This window comes from Notechis scutatus, chromosome 4 (genome assembly GCF_049901735.1).
Source record: "Notechis scutatus isolate UNSWTSFEM ecotype Mainland chromosome 4, rNotScu1.2, whole genome shotgun sequence".
Classification (NCBI taxonomy): domain Eukaryota; kingdom Metazoa; phylum Chordata; class Lepidosauria; order Squamata; family Elapidae; genus Notechis; species Notechis scutatus.
The window spans coordinates 7530628-7551486 of record NC_142012.1 but is presented as its reverse complement, the minus strand read 5'-3'; the positions used below and the strand labels follow the sequence as shown (position 1 = coordinate 7551486).

The 20859-nt window shown below is 54.9% G+C and overlaps 2 protein-coding genes across 2 annotated transcripts; one reads left to right on the top strand and one right to left on the bottom strand.

The window, feature by feature from the left end:
- Window positions 1–1871: 1871 nt before the first annotated feature.
- Window positions 1872–12770, top strand: LOC113417893 (retinol dehydrogenase 11-like). The gene is made up of 6 exons (XM_026676510.2): window positions 1872–2106; window positions 4503–4742; window positions 5372–5461; window positions 9181–9372; window positions 10712–10818; window positions 12239–12770. Exons 1-6 carry the CDS (start codon window positions 1950–1952, stop codon window positions 12530–12532), a joined length of 1080 nt encoding a protein of 359 aa, XP_026532295.2. The 5' UTR covers window positions 1872–1949; the 3' UTR covers window positions 12533–12770.
- Window positions 12771–16102: 3332 nt separating this feature from the next.
- On the bottom strand, window positions 16103–20481 carry LOC113431570 (uncharacterized). Its single transcript, XM_087965719.1, has 4 exons — window positions 20168–20481; window positions 19664–19816; window positions 18725–18891; window positions 16103–17469 (listed from the first exon to the last, which is right to left on the bottom strand). Exons 2-4 carry the CDS (start codon window positions 19812–19814, stop codon window positions 16183–16185), a joined length of 1605 nt encoding a protein of 534 aa, XP_087821845.1. The 5' UTR covers window positions 19815–19816; window positions 20168–20481; the 3' UTR covers window positions 16103–16182.
- Between the last annotated feature and the right edge of the window lie 378 nt (window positions 20482–20859).

The following is a 20859-nucleotide window of genomic DNA, read 5'->3' as shown; positions in this document are numbered from 1 at the left end:
GCCACACTTTTCACCAGGAGCTGCATTTTGTCTGTTAAAAAAATCTGACCCAGCATTTTCTTTTTACGCTCAATTAAATGCATTCGTGGCTCAGTGGCTAAAGACGCTGAGCTGGTCGATCAGAAAGGTCGGCAGTTCGGAGGTTCGAATCCCTAGCACCGCGTAATGGTGTGAGCTCCTGTTACTTGTCCCAGCTTCTGCCAACCTAGCAGTTCGAAAGCATGTAAAAAAATGCAAGTAGAAAAATAGGGACCACCTTGGCGGGAAGGGAACAGCATTCCGTGCGCCTTCAGGCGTTTAGTCATGCTGGCCACATGACCATGGAGACGTCTTCGGACAGCGCTGGCTCTTCTTCAGCTTTGTAACGGAGATGAGCACCGCACCCTAGAGCCGGGAACGACTGGCACGTATGCGTGAGAGGGAACCTTTACCTTTACCTAAATGCGTTCAATATAGCAGGAGCATTGGTGGAGTGATGTCGTAGGATCACAACATAACATAACCTGGGGGGAGGGGGGTACACAGAATGGAGGTCGCCCAGCCCTGATTTGACACGTCTCTCTAGGACTCTGTGAGCCAACCTGGGCTTCTCTGCCCTCACTTGCCTTTCTCCAAGGAGCTGGTCTCCCCTCCACCTGGCAAAACTGGATAAATGCTACCTTTGCTACACAACACACCTTACCTCCTTAGGAGGCCTCCTCCTCTTCCTCCTTCTCTTCCTCCTCTTCCTTTTCCTCCTCCTACTCTTCGTCTTCCTCCTCCTCTTCCTCTTCCTCCTTCCTTTTCCTCCTCCTCCCTCCTCCTCCTTCCTCTTCCTCCTCTTCCTTTTCCTCCTCCTACTCTTCGTCTTCCTCCTCCTCTTCCTCTTCCTCCTCCTCTTCCTTTTCCTCCTCCTCCTCTTCCTCCTCCTCCTTCTCTTCCTCCTCTTCCTTTTCCTCCTCCTACTCTTCCTCTTCCTCCTCCTCTTCCTCCTCCTCTTCCTTTTCCTCCTCCTTCTCTTCCTCCTCCTCCTCCTCTTCCTCTTCCTTTCTTCCTCCTCCTCTTCCTCCTCCTCCTTCTCTTCCTCCTCTTCCTCCTCCTCCTCTTCCTTTTCCTCCTCCTCCCTTTTCCTCCTCCTCCTCTTCCTCCTCCTCCTTCTCTTCCTCCTCTTCCTCCTCCTCCTCTTCCTTTCCTCCTCCTCTTCCTCTTCCTTTTCCTCCTCCTCCTCTTCCTCCTCCTCCTCCTCCTCCTCTTCCTCTTCCTTTTCCTCCTCCTCCTCTTCCTCCTCCTCCTTCTCTTCCTCCTCTTCCTCCTCCTCCTCTTCCTCCTCCTCCTCTTCCTCCTCTTCCTTTCCTCCTCCTCTTCCTCCTCCTCCTTCTCTTCCTCCTTTCCTCTTCCTTTCCTCCTCCTCCTCCTCTTCCTTTTGGTTCTATATTAGCATTCTCCAAACCTCGCAATCCGATTGGTCCGCACGGGCTGCAATTTGATTGGTCAACTGAACGGCCGTGATTGGTGCGCTAGGAACCTCCCGCGATTGGCCGAGCCGCCGGCCGGCTCTATAAGAAAAGCCACGCTGAGCGCAGGTCCTGTACCTAACTGCATAACCAATAAAGGGCTGAATGTACACTTTGAGTCTCGCGTCTCAATGCGGCCCGATCTACCCGGGGCCGATCTACCCGGAACCGATCTCCCAGTTATAACACTTTTCCTCCTCCTCCTCTTCCTCCTCCTCCTCTTCCTCTTCCTCCTTCTCCTCAGCTGACCTCCCGTTGGCCTTCCCAAAGTCCTGCAGCATGGCTTCAGTCCAAGAAATGGGCAGGCCGTTTGTTGAAAGCGGACTCTGCCCAGAGAACACTGGCTGACCTTTTGGGAGCGTTCCTCTGTCTGAACGCCAGACCGGGTCTTTCTTTCATTCGGGCCTCCGGCCGGGCAGTCCTCTTCCGGAGCTGCTCCAGAAAAGACTGCCTGCGATGGAGGCGGCCGCTCTCTTCTGCCACCCGCTCTGGTTCATCTGCTCCTTGGCCCTCCTGGCGCTGCTGTGGGTCCAAAGGAAGAAGAGCTGGAGGCCGGACGCTTGTCCCGTAGACCTGACCGGCAAGACGGCCATTGTCACCGGAGCCAGCAGCGGTGAGTCTGAGCCTCTGAGCCACATCGGCTCAGGCCTTAGCGGATGCGTTTCCACAATCCCGGTTCGTTTGGGTTTCGGGCCTTTTGCTTGGTGATGCAGCACACGGCACAAAGCCTTCAAATGTGGTCAGTGTTCCTAAAGGAACCCAGAAAAGGGATGGTCTGGTTTGGTGTTTCTGGACACGTTGCCTGGCGGACCTGGGAGGAAAGAGGCTCCCTTACCTCTGTCCGAGGGAAGAAGGGCCATCCCCGAGGCCGGCAACCCCAAATATTCCTGGGGGGGCAACAGTCTTGACGTTGGTGTGTGTGTGTGTGCAGTTGTGGGATCTTCATCCCTGGAGGCTTTCAAGAAGAGGCTGGACTACCCTCTGTCAGAAATGGTGTAGGGTCTCCTGCTTGGGTGGGGTGGGGGTTGGACTAGATGACCTACAGGGTCCCTTCTAACTCTATTCATCTATAAGTAAGTTAAGTAAGGCCGGCCAGTTCGGTCAGGCAGGCTGCTAAAGAATGGCTGCTGTCGATGGTGGCTGAGGGCAGGTGGGGACCCCCGTCTTTTGGGAGGGTAGAGAGGACATCCCAATGCCAGCCAAGATGGCTGCCCCTGAAGCCGCTGGGGCGAAGGAGACCTTGCTGAGCCTTTGGGAGCTGGGACTGAACCCTTTCTGTCTCCAAGGTGGGCTTGAGCAGGGAAAGGGCAGAGGGAGAAAACTTTGGCATGACCTTGTTTGATCATCATACTTTCCCTCCCTCCCTGTTTAGAGCCAGCTGGTGGAGGGAGGGGCCGGGCCTTGTATTCCTGCTGCCCACGAAAAGGCAAAGGGCACCTGGGGGAGGAGGGGGAGAACCTTGTGGCAGGAAAGTCACCTTTTCCTCCCTCTGGGAATGGCCCCTTCCTTTCAGACCATTGCACACACCCCCCCCATTAGGGGTGGTGTGCCAGGAGTTGCACCCCGGGGACCAAGACGCGGTACATTCCATTTTCTCAGAATTACGATGAACTGTATATACATTATTGCTCTCTGATATTTAATAAGGCTCCCAGTTTAGGACGCTTCTCGGTCATAATTTGATTATAAGTTATGGAAGTCTCCAGGCTTTGGGGAGGGGCCGGGGTGGGTGGGATGCCAGCCTGTCTGTCTCCCTCAGAGGAGGGTGTTCCTTTGGGTCACCCGATGCCAGCTCCGCCCCCCCGGTCACCCACCATTGGCCCGTCCTGAACGGAGGATGGTTTTTCTCTCTCTTGGAGGAAATTGGGAAGTCCACCCGGCCATCTCTGCTTGCAGCCTCCCTGCCCACTGGGAGATAAGGGCAGCCAAAGTGGCAGCCGCTGCCTGATGAAGAGCAGGGAGCCCTAGGGAGGGCAGCCCTGGCCAATGCAGGGCTCTCACGGAGGGCATTTAATCGAGCCCCCTGGACCCTCCCCTCCCCCACATTCAGAACTCACACTCAGTTGCCCAGTGGCCACCTGCTGGAGGAGAATCCTTCAGTCCCCCAGCCCCCTGCAATCCCCTTTCCCTCCCCTCCTGCCTCAAGAGGCCTTTTTCCCATCGTAGGAATGCGCCCATCATGTCTCCTGGGGCCCCTTTTGGCCATGATGAGGGGTGGCCCTGCTGCAGCTGGCACCTACAATTTTGCCTCCGTCTGACTGCAGGGGACTGGCAAGGGATCACCACTGTTGGGACGGTTCCCAACCCAGTTTGCGCCACCTGCTTTGAACCTGCTCCGTGTGCAAGGCAGGGGTGGGATTCTACCGGTTTGCACCTATTCGCTAGAACTGGTTGTTAACATTCTAAGCAGTTGGGAGAACCGTTCGTTAGAAGAAATTACTGGCCTAATCCTGTAAGGAAGGCAGGAAGGAAACATTCTGGTGTTGCTTACAGAAACTGCCTCTCCATTAACCCTTATTACATTTTTGGAAGGGCTAGACTTCCTGTCTCAGGAACGTCTCTGGAGTTTTTTTTCCCCCTCCTTTGCTGGTACTTTGCTTGTGTGGAATGACCATTCAAAGTTACAATGGCACTGAAAAAAGTGACATGACCATTTTTCACACTTACGACTGTTGCAGCATCCCCACAGTCATGGGAGGCCAGGCGAGGAGATGCGTGCCTCGATGTGAGTGATATTGAGTTGGCCACGCCCAGCCAACAACATGACCACCAAACCATTCCCACCAACTAAGCCATGCCCACAGAACCGGTTGTTAAAAAAATTGAATCCCAACCCAGGTGCAAGGCCCGTGGCGGAGACAAAGTTGGCGTTGCAGTTCTCCAACTTTACAGCATGCAGCTCAGCCTTGGCTCAGCCCTCAGGATCCATGGCCCCATGGATGGGTGGGGGGTGGGCAGGTGCTGCCCTGGTGTCCCAGGGCAGCTGCTCTTGATGCCCATCCTTTGCAGGAATTGGCAAGGCTGTCGCTCTCAACTTGGCACGCCGGAACGCCCGCACAATCCTTGCCTGCCGCTGCAGGGAGAAAGGCCAGGCTGCGGTGGAGGAGATCCGCAGAGCCACGGGGAACCCCCAGGTACAGCTCGGTCTGCTGGACGTCAGCTCCATGGCCTCCGTCCGTGCCTTCGCCAGGAGGTTCCTGGAGGAAGGGAGCCAGCTGCACATCCTGGTGAACAATGCGGGTGTCACAGGTAATGGGCACCAGGCAGCTATGCCCTGTTTGCCTGGGTCAGAGATGAGCAGGCCAGAGATGCGGAAGCGTCACCCCTAAGGACCCAAGTGTCAACTCATAAAATAGTTCTGTGGTCTTTGAGAGTTGCCAACAGAAAGGGGGGGGGAGCAGTGCAGCAACTTGCAAAACCGAAACTGCATTCCATAAATGTTTTCAAAGATAGTAACTGGGTGACTGAAGTTTCTGCCACGCAAAATTCTAACTGGAGAGCATGATTGACGACTTTTGGCTATGGAGGTGTCCCATTGGAGAATATGGATTACGATACACCCAGGGGGTGGGGGAAAAGCAGGGTCAAGGGTGACAGTGAATGAAGTGTCTCAGAGTCGGCTACACCCAGGCAATGCCGGACAGTTTAATTCCCAATAAATCCTTTTGAAGTTTTGGAAGTTTAGCTCGAGACTTATGATCTAAATGGGGTTAAGTGCTGGAATGCTGATAGCTAGCTGACTCTGAGACACCACTCACCTGACACCAAGGCTGAGAAAGAGGCAGACCCTTCCCCAAGACGGGTGGCTCCTTCCAGAGCCCAGAGACCCAATCCCAAAACCTCTTAAGCTGCCTTCCTCCATCCTCTCTCCTGTCTAGGCCTGCCATTTGCTGTGACGGCTGAGGGCTTGGAGCTCACATTTGCCACCAACGTCTCGGGGGCCTTCCTCCTCACCCACTTGCTGCTTGGTAAGGACCAGCTTCTCCTGCATGCAACCGGAAGGTTGTTGATACCCCGGCTTCCCCCATCACCTGAAACCCTCTACATCAGAGGTCTCCAAACTTGGCAACTTTAAGACTTGTGGACTTCAACTCCCAGAATTCTCCAGCCAGCGTAGCTTACTCTCTTGCAATCCCTTTTTCTGCAACCTCTCCACTTTGGGAGGTTAAGAGAAAAAAACAAAAAAAACAGACATAGCTGGCTGGAGAATTCTGGGAGTTGAAGTCCACAAGTCTTAAAGTTGCCAAGTTTGGGGACCCCTGCTCTAAATCCTCTCTCAGTGCCAGATATTGAGGGGGGGTCAGCCCCTTCTAAAGAGGGGAATCCCTCCCAAATTGCCTCCGATTCTGATGGTGCCACTTCCAGGAGAGATCGGGGTGTTGCCAAGATGTGAAGGAAATGCACACGGGCACAAGATGCCCCGTAGCTCCTTTCTGAGAGGCAGCGAAGCGGCTGGTGGGTAAAGCCAAAGAGAAGTCGATCCCTTTGGAACCAGAAGGACAGAAGGCCAACGTTGAGGATAATTAGGAAAGGAAATCAAAAGACTCCCACCGTCCACTCTGCACAGCCAGGCAGTAGCTCTGATCTACCTGGGCGGACCTGGAAAAAGCACTTGGACAAATGACCGGAAATCAGGATGGGCTGGGCAGCAGGAAATGCAGCCCCAAAGAAGGTGGCAGCGAATTCTTCTGCCCTGATGCCCTCCGTTCAGGCCGCCCTTGAAAATCACCTGGAAGTTAAAACCGGTCCGAAGCTAGCCACATGCTGAGCGCTGGCCGCCCCTGGCTTACCACCTATAATGCCCCTCTTGTGGCAGGTACGCTGGCTTCCAGTTTTCTTCCGGGGGCAATTCAAGGTCCTGCTCATTACCTTTGTGGGATTTGTTGTCTAGTTTAAAATGATTGCGAGTCAAAACCTAACACCCAAGAAGATAGGCTCAAGATCCAGATGGATCTTGACAGACTAGAACACTGGGCCCTATCTAACAAAATGAAATTCAGTATAGAGAAAAGTAAAGTCCGACTCTTAGGCAAGAAAACCAAAAGGATACATATAGATTGGGTGAAACCCGGCTTAATAGCAGGAACTGTGAGAGGGATCTTGGAGTCTTAGTGGACAACCAATTAAATATGAGCCAACAGTGTGCGGCGGCAGCCAAAAAAGCCAATGCAATCCTAAGTTGCATTAACAGAGGGATACAATCAAGATCAAGGGAGATACTAATGTTACTCTATAAAGCCTTAGTAAGACCACATCTAGAGTACTGCATCCAGTTTTGGTCACCACATTATAAAAAAGATGTTGAGACTCTAGAAAAAGTGCAGAGAAGAGCAACCAGGATGATGAGGGGACTGGAGGCTCAAACATACGATGAACGGTTGCAGGAACTGGGCCTGGCTAGTCTAGTGAAGAGAAGGACCAGGGGAAACAGGAGAGCAGCCTTCCAATATTTGAGGGGCTGCTACAGAGAGGAGGAAGGGGTCAAGCTATTTTCTAAAGCGCTTGTAGGCCAGACAAGGAATAATGGATGGAAGCTGAACAAGAAGAGATTTAACTGGAAATAAGGAGAAACTTTCTGACAGTGAGAACAATCGACCCATGGAACAGAAATTGCCTTCGGAAGTTGTGGGAGCGTCATCACTTGAGACCTTCAAGAAGAGATTGGACTGCCATTTTGTCGGAAATGGTGTAGGATCTTCCGCTTGGGTGGGGCGGTTGGACTAGATGACCTATAAGATCCCTTCCAACTCTGATTATCTGTTATCTGTTTACCTATACAACAATGGGGAATTTTATTACTACTTTGCAAAGAGGGTGTATCACGTTCACACCTGTAGAGTGGACGCACCTTAAGCCATCAATATACTTTCTGTATATTCCCTATATCACCTTCACAAAGTTTGCCTCCCACCTTTTCCTCATTGGTTGAGTACTCGGCCGTCACAATCTATCCGAGGCACCTAAAATGAATACATTTTCCCCTGCCCTTTATTTACAACTTATGTCTAATAACTATTCAGTTTCTGAGGTTTCTCTCTAGTTGCCGGGCAAATTCCAGCCCAAACCAGTTTTTGAGCGTAGCGAGGGCCTCTCACTCTCTGCCTCTAGGTGCAGCTTTGAGCTCAAGCAACATTTATGAGATTAGATAAATGCACAGTGTTTCCTTTTCAAGGATTAGTATGTCCTGCTACAATTTCTATTTTAAAAACAAACTCCTTTCTCCTTTCCCACACCTTTAAAGCCCTACAGAGTGGAGACCAGGCAGGCTGCAGGTCAAAGCACTTTTGAGGAAACCGTCACCCTGGATGGTTGAGAATCTCCATAGGCATCTCTCATGGCTCATAAAAAAAAGGAAAACTACAATAACCCCAGTAATGAAATTGGCCTAAAACTAACAAATAAGAAAATGGCAAAAAAGCGCCATTGGAACTAATCCAGGAGAGAAGCAACTTGGAATTAGGGGGAAACTTCCTTAACCGTGAGGACAATTAACTGGTGGATCCGCTTTGCCACCAGAAGTTGTGGGTGCTTTATCCCTGGAGGTTTTTAAGAAGCGACTGGACAGCCAAACTTGTCTGAAATGGTGTAGGTTCTCCTGCTTCAGCAGGGAGCTGGACTAGAAGACCTCCAAGGTCCCTTCCAGCTCTCTTCTGATTCATTGAACCTCTCCTGGAGGACCTCTGCCCATCCCACCAGAGTAGATAGGAGGGTGGCCATGCGCCAGGCCCCTTGCCATCCTCTGTCTCCTGGGAAGCCGGCCTTTGCCCTGACAGCCCCTGCCCTGCACAACACCCTCCCTCTTGGGATCTTGACAGCCCCCCCCAGGAGCACTTTGGACCGGCTCTTCCCTCAGGCATTGGGACAGGGGGAGATCAAGGTGGGACGGTGGGGGGTTGCCCTAGAGAAGAGAGGCTGGGCGACCAGTTTCTTCCGTTACTGGTTTTATTGTTGCTTTTACCCTTCCGCGCTGTTTTACGGGTTGTAAGTTGCACAGGTTGCTTTGAAGAGAAGCAGCTACAGGATACCAACTGTTTTAAATAGGTCAGCAAAGAAAGAACTGAATAAAATGGTGGGACCTCAAAGGAGACCTAACTGTGGAGGCCATTATTTAGGGCCACAGTGCAACTATCATTGCAGGGTTGGGCTGCTGGGGGTTCGCAGGGGTCCAGGCCCTAGCTAACATTCTGTAAAGTTCGGAGAAAACCCCCTCCCCCAAAATCTCACTCCTGGCTGGCCCCGCCCACCCCTTCCCGCTCCTCCCAGGAGACACCCACGCAGCCTGTTTTGGATGCAGGTAAGTGCAGGGCGCGCATGGAGGTTCAGGAAGGCTGGAAATGGGCCCTCTGGAGCCTGGGGAGAGTAAAAATGCCCCCGCCGCCATGGTGCAGAAGGCTGACTAGGCCACGCCCACCATGGCTACGTGCACCCAGAACTGGGCAGAGAACCCGCTGCTAAAAAAATTTAAGCCCCGCCCCCCCTGAAAACATGGGTACCAAGAGGATGAATCCAGGAATGAAGAGAGTCTTCAACTGTGCCGGCCTTTGGTGTCAAGAAATAGACAGGGGAGAGAGAGAGAGAGAGAGAGGAGGGAGATGCTGGTGGGAAGGGGAGGCTGTGGGTGGGCTCCCCGCTGCTGGTGGGAGCTCCCTCAGAGGGTTTTGGTTCCCCTCACTGCTCCTCCGTGCAGGCACCATGATGGCCTCTGCTCCGGCGCGCATCGTGAACGTGTCTTCCTTCCGGCACTTCTGTGTCAAGAAGATGGACCTGAAGTTGCTGACGGGGGAAGAGCGGACCAAGAACGCCAGCCAGGCCTACGACTGCACCAAGCTCATGAATGTCATCTTCACCATGGAGCTGGCCCGGAGGCTGCAGGGCACCGGTAAGCATATGGCTGCCTCTGGGGTCCAGAGGTGGTATTCAGCCAGTTCTGACCAGTTCTGGAGAACCGGAAGCGGGAATTTTGAGTAGCTGGGAAAACCGGCCAATGCCACCTCGGACTGGCCCCGCCAACCCCATCTCTTCTCTGCCTCCCATTGAGTCCCAGCTGATCGGCTGGGTCTCCTTTGGTTGTCCTGCACAGGAGAACGGAGCTGGAAAGCAGGTTAGTGGGCAGGGGAGGGAAGAGGATTTTGCAATAATCTTCCCCCAGGAGTGGGGAGGGAAGGGGGATTTTGCAGTATCCTTTCCCTGCCACACCCACCAAGCCATGCCCACCAAGCCACACCCACAAAACTGGTACTAAAAAATATTGAATCCCACCACTGGGATTTTGCTACGCAAAATCACGGAGCGAGAAGTTGCAAACAGAAGAAAGTTGGGGCAGAAATTACACCTGTGTGCAGTTTAGATCAGTGGTGGCAAACCTTTCCCGGCTCCCGTGCTGATAATTGTGCGCATGCTCATGCGCTTGCGCTCGTGTGCCAGCACCCAGAAGGCAATGAGTGCTGCCCACCGTGCACATGTGCGCGCAATCCCCTTGCCACGCACCGCATATCTGCGCATGCGTGCACGATCCCCCTGCAGTGCATCGCAATCTGTGCATGCACGCACAATCCCCTTCCTGCACATCTGCGCATGCACACACACAATCCCCTTGCTGCGCACCGCAAGTCTGTGCATGCATGTGCAATTCCCCCGCCACCCGCCATGCATCTGGGGATGCCCGTGCAATCATCCCTCCATGTGCCGCACATCTGCGCATGCACGTACGACCCTCAGCGTGCGCTGTGCATCTCTGCACACGCACACGTCTCTCACGTCCCCCCCCCACGCATGCGCACCAGATACCCAACAATCAGCTGTTGGGTGGTGGCAGCACAGGCAACATGCGCAGCGGGGCTCTTCTGGGTAAGCTCTCACGTGCCGGGGGAAATGGCTCTGTGTGCCACTTTCGGCAGGCATGCCATAGGTTCGCCATCATGGGTTTAGGTCCAGCCCGTTCCCTCTGCTTCCCCAGTGCTCTGCCTTTCTAAGTTCTCCTGGCTCTTCTCCAGGCTCTGTCATGTGTGAGCCCCTTCTCAGAGTCTGTGTGCTGGGGGGGACGGACCCCAAGCAGGGCTCCCCGCCCACCAGAGAGGGGCTGGGGCCAGTTTAGTATCAGGTGCCAAGAGGTGCTCCCCGCAGAGGCCCTGCCCGATGGCTCTTGCCCCTCTTGCGGGCCGGATGAGCGACAGACTCCTCTCGCTGGGATTCACTCAGGCAGGGCATCTCCTTTACAGGCGTGTCGGCCAACGTGCTTAGCCCAGGCATCGTCCGGACGGAGATCCTGCGCTACTACGGCCGGGCCAGCCGCATGCTCTACTGGCTCTGCAGCCCCTTCATGAAGGTGAGTCAGGCTGTCAGGCAGCAGCAGATCTTGCTGTGAGGAATTGGGGTGGGGAAGGTTTTGGGAATTGCTCGGGGCTGGGTGGGAGGGTGGGTGGAACTGGAGCTCCTTGCAGCACAGGTGAGAGCTCTCCGACGGCTGTTCAGGTAGCCTGCTCAACGGGGTCCCGGAGGCAGGGCTGGGCTGGCTGGGGGTTCTTAGGGGTTCAAGAGAGCCCCTAGCTAAGATTCTGTGCAGTTCGGAGAACCACCAAATCCCACTCCTGGCTGGCCCCACCCACCCCTCCCCTCCCAGAAGTCCCCACATGGCCCGTTTTGGATGCCAGGTAAGTGCAGGGTACGCGCAGAGGCTTGGGAAGGGTGAAAAACGGGCCTCCCGGAAATTTGGAAAGAATAGAATAAAGTAGAGTAGAGTAGAGTAGAGTAGAGTAGAGTAGAGTAGAGTAGAGTAGAGTAGAATAGAATTCTTTATTGGCCAAGTGTGATTGGATACACAAGGAATTTGTTTTGGTGTAAATGCTCTCACTATATATAAAAGAAAAGATACATTTGTCCAGAGTCAAGAATCATCACGTACAACAATAATAATCATAGGGTACAATAAGCAATCAAATACCCTGTTTCTCCAACAATACGGCCTCCCCCAATAGGAAGTCCCAGCATGTTTTATAGGCATGAAATGAAATTAAGCCCCTCCCCCCAAATTAAGGCCTATATTAAAACATGCGAAATGGAAGTAGGAAGTACTTTTGTTGCACACCCGGATATGGTGCTGCCTGCATTGACCCCAGTATGAAGTGCCCCACCAATGCCGAGGTCAACATCCAAACCATCGCTGCCCGCCCGCCCGAAGATGCAAAGGGGGGGGAATTAAGTCACCCCCGAAAAGACGGCCTAGCCATTTTTGGGGGGCTCAAAAAAACATAAGACCTAGCCTTATTATATGAGAAACACGGTACTAGCAAACAGTCCATATAAATCGTTAGGATACAAGCGACACAGTCCTACAATCACAAGTGGGAGTGGATGAGTGATAAGGAGTGATGAGAAGATTAACAGTAATAGTAGTGCAGACTTTGTAATAGTTGGACAGTGTTGAGGGAATTATTTGTTTAGCAGAGTGATGGCTTTCGGGAAGGCCGGAAATGGGCCCGTTTCCAGCTTCCAGAGAGCCTCTGGAGCCCAGGGAGGGCAAAAATGCCCCAGCTGTGGTGCAGGAGGCCGACTAGGCCACGCTCACCATGGCCACGCCCACCCAGCAACCGGGCAGAGAACCCATTGCTAAAGTTTTTGAAGGCCACCCCTGTCCCGAGGACGGACCCTCGCTCCTCAGGAAGACTTTTGGCAGCTGGGCCCCTTTCTCTGCCTCCCCTTCCCCCCACAAAGCTTGCTCTGAGCGGCTCTCCCTGCTCTCTCCCCAGAGCCCCCAAAAGGGAGCCACCAGCACGCTCTACTGCGCCGTCTCCCCAGAAGCGGAGGGGATTTCGGGCAAGTATTTTGACAGCAACTGCACTCTGGTGCTGCCTCAAGCCCTGGCGCAAGACCCAGACCTGGGCCGGAGGCTGTGGGAGGCGCTGGAGAAGGCCACGGGCCTCGAGACGGACGGAAGCCAGCAGGCGGTCTCTGGCCCTCTGCCGAGGGGACGTTTGGGGGCTTCTCCCTCTTTTCTGGCTGGGGGAGCAGAAAAGCTGCTGCTCAGCAACGTGGATCTCTGACTCCCTTTCCGAGAACTCTTCTCTGCAAAGTTGCCAAGAACCACGGCCAGGAAAGCAAAATTCACCCTGGATTTTCTCTCATGCTGTGAATGAAGGACTTTTGAGGACTGCCGGGGTGGGGGTCGGGGTGGGGGGCTCCAGGGCTCTGTTGGAGTTTGTGGGGCCGGGGTCTGCTTTGACTCTCTTTTTCCCAGGCTGTTTGCATGACGGATTAAATTTCTTGGAAAGCTGGCCGGAACCTCTCACCTCCTGATGGTTTTTCTCTGGAGCTGAGGATCCCCTCAGCTTCCCCCACCTCTCCCTCCCTCTCTCTCTCTCTCTCCCTCCCTCCCTCTCACCAGCAATGCCTTATCGGTCTTTTTTCTCTGCTACCCTGGTTCTGCTGTGGGGTTCTAGCCTTTAAACCGTGAATATTCCGGTTACAATAACAGAACAGAGATGGAAGGGACCTTGGAGGTCTTCTAGTCCAACCCCCTGCTCAAGCAGGAACCCCTATACCATTTCAGACAAGTGGCTGTCCAATCTCTCCTTGAAAACTTCCAGTGTTGGAGCATTTATCAGTTTCTGGAGGCAAGTTGTTCAACTGATTGATTTGTTTAGATGAGGGCAACCTGCATTTGCTCCCTTTCCACACAGCAGCTGTTCATCGAAAGTCTAATTTCGAGGGGGGAATAGTGAATTGTGGATCTTCTTACTGAAATAGAATAACCAAGTTTGTTTCACACTCTAATTCAGGGGTCCCCAAACTTGGGAACTTGTGGACTTCAACTCCCAGAATTCTCCAGCCAGTTATGCCGGTTGGAGAATTCTGGGAGTTGAAGTCCACTAGTCTTAAAAGTTGCCAAGTTTGGAGACCTCTGCTCTAATTCATAGTGAGAGCCTATGAGCTGCGTGGAAAGCTATTATCCGGTGAAGATCATTTTTATTTCCCTTGTGAGCCTGGTTTGAACCAGTCATTCTGGTTGACTGGATGCCCTCAACATGCCCCATAAATAGGGCATGCTTGGGGATGGGGGGAGCTCAGCATTGCAGGGACCAGGCCGAGGGCCATTCTCTGCCTGCAGAGACCCCCCCCTCCCCAGGTGGGTCACTCATCCATGAAGTCCCAGCGGTCACTCAAAGGCGGCCCAAAGTCCTGTCAAGGGTGGACTCCCTTTTGCCTCATCGCAGTGGGGATGAAGCACCGGAAAGGAGACCCAAGGCTGGGACACATGGACTTTGTGGCCTTTGGATAGATACCCCAAGCCAAAGAACAGGGCAGAGAATGGAGGCTCTTGATGGATGCAGCTCCGTGACCCTCACGGCTCTAATATACCTTTTTAAAGCAAAGCAAAATGGAAACCAGAGCTTCTTAAAAAAAAAAGTGGGGGGGATAGGGCCTGCAGCAACCCCAAAGTTTTCCTTGGAAAAGCTCCCCCCCTCCAAGGGACAGGTAGCTTTTTCCTAAGCAGAGCACGAGGGGCTCCCCCTCTTTGGCCTGAAGATGGGAACTTCCAAGTCTCGGGGATGGCCAGGGAACTCTGGGAGTTGAAGTCCGCCCTGAGCCCACTGGCAGAGCAGCTCTAATTTCCTTCGGATAAATCTTTTCCAGGCCACGGAGAGCATTTCAAAAGATAGGCTGTGGGATTCTCCCCATGAAAGGCAACCCTTCTTTCAGGGTTAATTTGGCTTATGGCTGGAGAAATCTTAAAACTCTTTTGTTGATAAATTCTTCATTGATTATATAATTCTTCTGGTGTCACTTCTTTGAACGTTTTTGGGGGTCCAGGAGTCAAATGTCTAAGTTAGCCAGCAACTGCGGTGAAATTCCAAGAGTGAAAACCAAAGCTCCTGCAAGTGGTGTAAATAGGTTATTAGGGTCAGAATGAATGACGCAAATGGGCATAAGCCTGGTGGGTTCTCTGCCCCCCCTTCTGCCCCCCAGCCTCTTATACCTTGGTCCTTGGACTTTGAAAATGCCACAGCTGCCAAGTGCAACTGCATGCAACAGCAGCCTCTTCCAGCTCCAGAGGTGACCAAGAGGATAGCTTGGCAGGTAATCTTCAGTGGCAGACGAGCCTATTTTTATTTTAAAAACCCACAAGGGCAGGAATCCGACTGAGTGGCGAAGACTCAGGTCCATCTTTTGGAGACCCTCCAGGTGGGGGAAGAGCTCCCCCACTCCTGAGAAAGAGCAAGGAAGGGGTGCGTGCCTGGGCGACCAACTCCGTTTCTAGGCAGGGTTTTTCTGCCTGGAAACCCCCTCCTCAGCTGGAAGTCAGTTTTTCCTGGTGCCTCTCACTCTCCTTTCCAATTCTGAGGAACGGACAGGCTGAGGTCCTTCATAACACACAGTTGTAAAGTTGGAGGTTGTCTGCCAGTCATCCATCTTGTTCTTGTGTCGGAAAAAATGGGGGGGGGGGGAGATTTAATCTAAAACTCAATACTTATAAGTTTTAATAAGCAAGTCTTCTAAATTTAAGACAGTTAATTCAACACACTCTCCCTTTCCTTCCCTTAATGTCCCATTTTTTCTTCTCTTCTTTGTATTTTATACAGTAAAATAAAACCTTGACTTAAAAAAAAAAAACAAGAGTTAATTCAACAAGCTGCATTATCATTCAGGAAAAAATCCACCAGGTGCCTGGAATCCATCCCCACATCGCAGGAACACAGGCTGCCCCCACCCACCCACCCAGGGCATGGGGTGGGGGGGGGGGAGAAGGGCTGGAATCAAGGTTTCCCCACATATTGCCAGAGTAAACAAAAGTTAGGTGGCTTGTAGGTCCTACAGCTTTTCTGTAAATGCTGGATTGCACCACCTCTTAATTTTCAATACGCACAAGAAATTAAACCAATCAGCAAGTTAGCCTTATCAATTGAGAGTAGCCTCTGGATGAGATGGGCAACACATAAAGGTCCTTTTAAATCAGGGGTGTCCAACCTTGGCAACTTTAAGACTTGTGGACTTCAATTCCCAGAATTCCTCAGCCAGCTTTGCTGGCTGAGGAATTCTGGGAGTTGAAGTCCACAAGTCTTAAAGTTGCCAAGGTTGGACACCCCTGTTTTAAATGCTCCTAATTGTAATTATGAAGTAACCAACAACCTGGAAGTGATGACAAAGAGGGCTTGTAACCTGACCTCTCCCAGTCCTTTGCATAATAGCTTCGGAACTGTTCCCCAATCGATCTGGTGTCAAGTTGTTGGTTCCCTATTTCCAGTTTAAGCCAGCCTTGGGAAGAACACCTCCATCACCCTCAAGGCTGTTCTGCATCCCTCGGCCTACCCACCTGTGCTCCCTTCAGAGGCAACTGAGAACTCTCCCCATCTGCTCCGTCAGTGAAACCAGCACCCTGCCGAGAGCTCCGCCAATGTGTGAGAACTGCTTCCTCCCTGCACGTCATTTGACTGCTGAGCACCTGCCTACCCAGGTGAGAGGCTGGACTGGAAATGCCTGGCCCTTGACTGGTTTCTAGGAGGGAGGATGTGAAACAGCAACTCCCCCCCCCTCCGACCGCCTCCCGAGTTGCACCCACAGAGGCCCCACCGCCCCGTCTGGGCCCAGGTGTCGACAGAAGCCAAGGCAGACTGTGGGAGAGAATACAAACTTTATTAAGAGGGGCTCCACTCTACTTTGGCCTCAGTATAAAGAAAACCGACTTCCTGGGCCTTCACTGCCACTGGATGTGCAGGTCAAGGCCTTCCCGGCTGACTTTCCGGAGAAGCTCGTCATAGTCGCCCCGGTAGATGTCTGGGCATTTGTCCAAGTGGAGGGAATTCAGCTGGTTGTCGGCGGCCAGCAGCAGGTGGATGGTGCTGATGGAGATCTGGCACTGCAGCAGAGAAAGGTAACGGAGGTGCACCAGGGCGGCGCCCCGGGGCTCCAGCACTTTCTCGAACACCTCGTCCAGGCAGAAAGGCAGGTAGCACAGCTCCAGGCTCTTCAGGCAGGGGGAGTTCTGGAGGACGGACAGGAGGTTTGCTCTCAACCTTGGAATAGGCTGGGAAGGTGCGGAAGTGTGCAAATGGCAAAGGTTCAAGGTAAACTCGACAAGGTGGGAGAACCTGGGGGGGGTCAAAACAGCATCCTGCTCCAGGGTGGGGCTTCCCTGGCCCCTCAGGGACAGGAAGATGCTGGCACTGAATTTATGGAGGTTTGGGCAGTGATTGAGCACCATGTGGAAAGACAACTCATCCCTGATGTAGAAGCCGTCGACGGAGAGGGACTGCATCTGGGCGCCGAGGATGGCCGCCACCGGCAGAAGCTCCGCCAGATTCCGGGGCCTGCTGCAGTCCAAGGTCAGGTCGGTGAGGGTGTGCCAGGTGTAGAAGGCGGGGCTCAAGGCAGAGCCGTCATCCAGGAGGACGATGGCTTTGGTTAAGTGTGGGCACACGGCACAAACCGTGGGCAGGAAAGTTTCCTCCACCTCCAGGAGCTCCTTGAGGGGCAACGTGAGCCTGGAGCCGGCCTGGTCTGCGCGCATGGCCATCCTGCGCCGGGCTAGCTCCTCCAGGGAGGGAAAGCGGGGGTCGATCTGGGCCGCCGCGAACTGCTGCCCGAGGATCTCCTGCAGAGCCTCAGAAACAAACTCGTTTTCTAAGAACCGGAGGCTGGGAAGGGCCAGCAGAACAAAGGCCAGGGCCCAGACCAGGTCCCGGCTTTTGCCACTGGGCTCCAAACCGTCGACTGAAAGCACCTGCAGGCCCTGGCAAGAGAAGGAGCCGGCCGTGACGTCGTAAGCCAGGTGGAGAAGGGAGTCTGCAGACAGCCGTTTGCAGTCGGAGATGTTCAGCTCACAGAGATGGCGGCAGGTGGAGCCCACGGCCGACAAGACCTGAGTGTTGCACTGGGTGTCCGACAGGTCCAGCTTCTTGAGGGAAGGCAAGCTTTCTATCAGGTCAACCAGAGCGTTGCTGGGGATCCGGCTGCAGCGCTGGAGGTACAGCAGGGACAGGTTCTGTCCCAGGGAGGAAAAACAAAAAGGTGGGCAGGTCAGCAAGGAAATGCGGCTCTCGGTGTGCACACACCCCGGGCTCATCGTGTGGAGCAGCCCCCGCTTGGCCTCCCCGGTTGTCTCGACTTTCAGGCAGACATTTTAATTCTCCTTGGACACTTGATTCTTAGTTTTTACTGCTGTACCTGTTCCCTGATCTTTAATTTTGGTGCCGTTAACAGATTTTAACACTTTAAGTAACTTTAAAATTAAAGGTTTCAAAATTATGCCACTAATCTTTTTAATGTTTTAAATTTAACTTGTTAGAGACTGCTTTAAAATGTTTTTTTTTTTTTACACTAGCTGTAGGCAGCTCTGGAAAATCTGTTTTGAAAGATAGTATGTAAAGCCTTAAGTCAGGGATGGGGAACGATGGCTCTTTTGGAACTTGTGGACTTTTAAATCCCAGAATTCCTGAAGTCCTAAAGGGGCCACAGTTCCCCACCTTTGCCTTATATAAACCATAAGCCTATTTTGCCTTCCACGAAGCCTTGCCCCGAGGCCTTTTCCATCGGTGCTTTCAGAGGCCGCAGGCTGAACTAGGTTACGGCAGGACAGAACTTTTCATGGTGCAGTGGCCTTGGGATCCTATCTGGCCACAAGGGAAAATTAGATCGCAACCACAATGTGGCCGCATCTGAAAAACTGCTTCTCTTTCCCAGAAATAACCTTGAGTGACAGAGGCAGGGGCAGATCTCAGAGCTCCTGGACTCATCCTGCTTGGATCTCAAGGTGAGAGTTGGCTGGCTCAGGGTTCCCCCCTTTCTCCATTCCCTCCCCGATCAGGTTATAATCTTAGATGCTGGGAGGTTGTATGTTGGTATTTTCGCATTTTAATCCTCCGTACGGTGCCTAGAGTGGCCAGGGTGGATGTTGGGATATAAAGCATATACATCAAAAAATAAACCCTCCTTTTATCTTGAATTCTCTTTGCTTTGATTTGACTCAATTATGACAATTATTAGGCATTCAGAGTTCCTAGTGCAGCTGGAAACAAGAACTGAATGTTTCACAGAAGACTGCCATTTTACCCAATTCATTTATTCGGTCCAAGAGGTACCAGAACTAGAAAGGAGGTAGGACCCAGCAAATAGACGTGCTTATCCAATAGGGCAGCCAAAGAGGGAAGCCCGATGGCTGCAGAGCTGCTTGAAAAACTGGGCGATGCCAGCCCAGAGGACCAGGGAGCCCCCACCCCACCCACAGCCCCACCGTCCACCTTGCAGCGGCTGGAGATCATCTGAGCCACGTCCTTGGTGACCAGCTGGGAGCATCTGCCCAGGTCCAGCTCCGTCAGCTGCGGCACCAGCAACAAGTGCAGAACCGGCCGCGTCACACGTCGCTTGATCCCCATGAAGTCGATCAGCTCGCGGACCAGGCAGCCGGCTAGAAGAGGGGGGAGGGTCAGCCCAGGCGGGGCCCAAGAGAGCCGCTCCCCTGCCCGGCCCAAGGAATTCTTAAGGCAGGAGGGAGACCTCCCAGGGAGACGCCCGGCCAGCGGAGGGGCTCGAGGGCCCCCCACCTTGTCCAGCGGCCCAGGGCAGCGGCCCAGACTCCCCAACCCCTCTCTCCCCAGGAACCCATCTCTCCCCTGTAGCCCCCAGTCCCCCTCCGAGCTCCTCTCCCCTCTGAGCCCCTCTCCCCCAGAGCCCCTCTCCCTCCCGATCCTCTGCCCGCTCCGAGCCCCTCTCCCTCCCGATCCCCTCTCCCCTCCGAGCCCCTCCCCTCCCGATCCCCTCCCCCTCCGAGCCCCCTCTCTCTCTCTGAGCCCCTCCTCAGAGCCCCTCCACCCACGAGCCCCTCTCCCTCCGAGCCCCTCTCCCCTCTGAGCCCCTCTCCCCCAGAGCTCCCCGAGCCGCCTCCCTCCCGATCCTCTGCCCGCTCCGAGCCCCTCCCTCCCGATCCCCTCTCCCCCTCCGATCCCCTCCCCTCCGAGCCCCTCTCTCCCTCCGAGCCCCTCTCTCCCTCCGAGCCCCTCTCCCCCCCCGAGCCCCTCTCTCCCTCTCGATCCCCTCTCCCTCCCGATCCCCTCTCCCTCCGAGCCCCTCTCTCCCTCCGAGCCCCTCTCCCTCCCGATCCCCTCTCCTCCTCCGAGTCCCCTCTCCCCGGAGCCCTTCTCCTCTCCCCTCTCAACCCCTCCCCCCCCCAGGCGCCTCACCCAGATCGTTGAAGGGCCCCAGCAGGTATCGGAAGCGCTGCTCGTCCAGGGAGCGCTCGGCGTAGTCCTTGGCCCAGAGCAGCTGCATGTTGGCGGCCACGTTCTCCAGGCAGAGCGCCCGCAGCGGCCGCGCGGCCTTCCTCTTCGGCATCTCTGCAGCCGGAGGGTGTGAGCGAGCGATCGGCGAGACGGAGCCGCGACCTCCGCTTCCTCCTCCTCCTCCTCCTCGGGAACGCCCGCTGCACTGGCGCGCTTCCGGCCGCCAGGGGGCGCCCGCCGGAAGTGCCGCTGCTCCCGCCCTCCCCTGCGCCCTCGAGGGGTCCTCGCCCGGGCTGCCCGCGGTGCCTGAGGAGCGGAGACCGCAGCCCCGGTAAGGATTCTGGGACCGGCGGCGGAGGGGCAGCCGCTGCCCGGGGGGGCTTTGCTGAGGCGGCGGATCCCGCGGGAGGAGCAGGAGGAAGAAACGCCGGCGGCGGGTAGGCGAGAGAGGCCCCGGCGGCCTACCTTGCAAGGCCGCGCGGCCGGAGGCTTGGCCGAACTCAGGGACCCGACCCGTGCGCGGCCTCTGGGCGGAGGGAGGCGGTCGAGAGCCGGAGCGCGGGCGCGGCCCAAAGGAGCCGCGTCGCCGCCTGAACCCTCGGGGGCTCCGTCCCGGGAAGCGGCGGGAGGAGCGCCCGGCTGCTGCTCTGCGGCGGCTGCCCTTCCTTCCCGGCGCCGGGGCTGGGCTAGCGAGCGGGCGCCGCCGGTCCCGGCTGCTGCTGGTGGGGCGGGCTGGGCGCGGAGTCCTGGCGGCGGGATCCGTCCGGCTTCCGCGGGAGCGGCCCCTGCGTGGAGAGAGGAGCCGTGAGGGGCGGACGAGGGGTGCTTCTCCTCTCTCGGCGGCGCCCCTTGCTCTCGCTCCCTGGGCGGCCTACCTCGCAAGGCTGTCGTTGAGCGGGTGGGGGGGCGTGGAAGCGAAGGGAGAGACGTGGAGGCGCCTTGAGCTTCTGGGAAGCAAAGCTCCGCCACTCACCTCAGGTGCTCGGCGTTGGAGGGGGGGGGACCCCGGAGAAGCCCCCTCCTCCCTCTACCCGGGTTCAGCCCGAGGGGGGGGGACTTGGGGGCTTTCTCCCTCCCCCTCTCTCCCGCGATGGGGCGACCCCTCAGCTGCCTCCCCTGTAGTCGGACGTAAGCTCCCCAACTCTTCCCTTTAAAAG

Excerpts from the sequence above, each read along its gene's own strand:
- LOC113431570 (XM_087965719.1), bottom strand. The coding sequence starts at position 19,814 with ATGCCGAAGAGGAAGGCCGCGCGGCCGCTGCGGGCGCTCTGCCTGGAG. Across the intron at positions 18,892-19,663 it reads GGGGCCCTTCAACGATCTGG|CCGGCTGCCTGGTCCGCGAG; the intron begins GTGAGGCGCCTG and ends CCCCTCTTCTAG. Across the intron at positions 17,470-18,724 it reads TGATCTCCAGCCGCTGCAAG|AACCTGTCCCTGCTGTACCT; the intron begins GTGGACGGTGGG and ends TCCCTGGGACAG.
- LOC113417893 (XM_026676510.2), top strand. The coding sequence starts at position 1,950 with ATGGAGGCGGCCGCTCTCTTCTGCCACCCGCTCTGGTTCATCTGCTCC. Across the intron at positions 2,107-4,502 it reads TGTCACCGGAGCCAGCAGCG|GAATTGGCAAGGCTGTCGCT; the intron begins GTGAGTCTGAGC and ends CATCCTTTGCAG. Across the intron at positions 4,743-5,371 it reads GAACAATGCGGGTGTCACAG|GCCTGCCATTTGCTGTGACG; the intron begins GTAATGGGCACC and ends TCTCCTGTCTAG.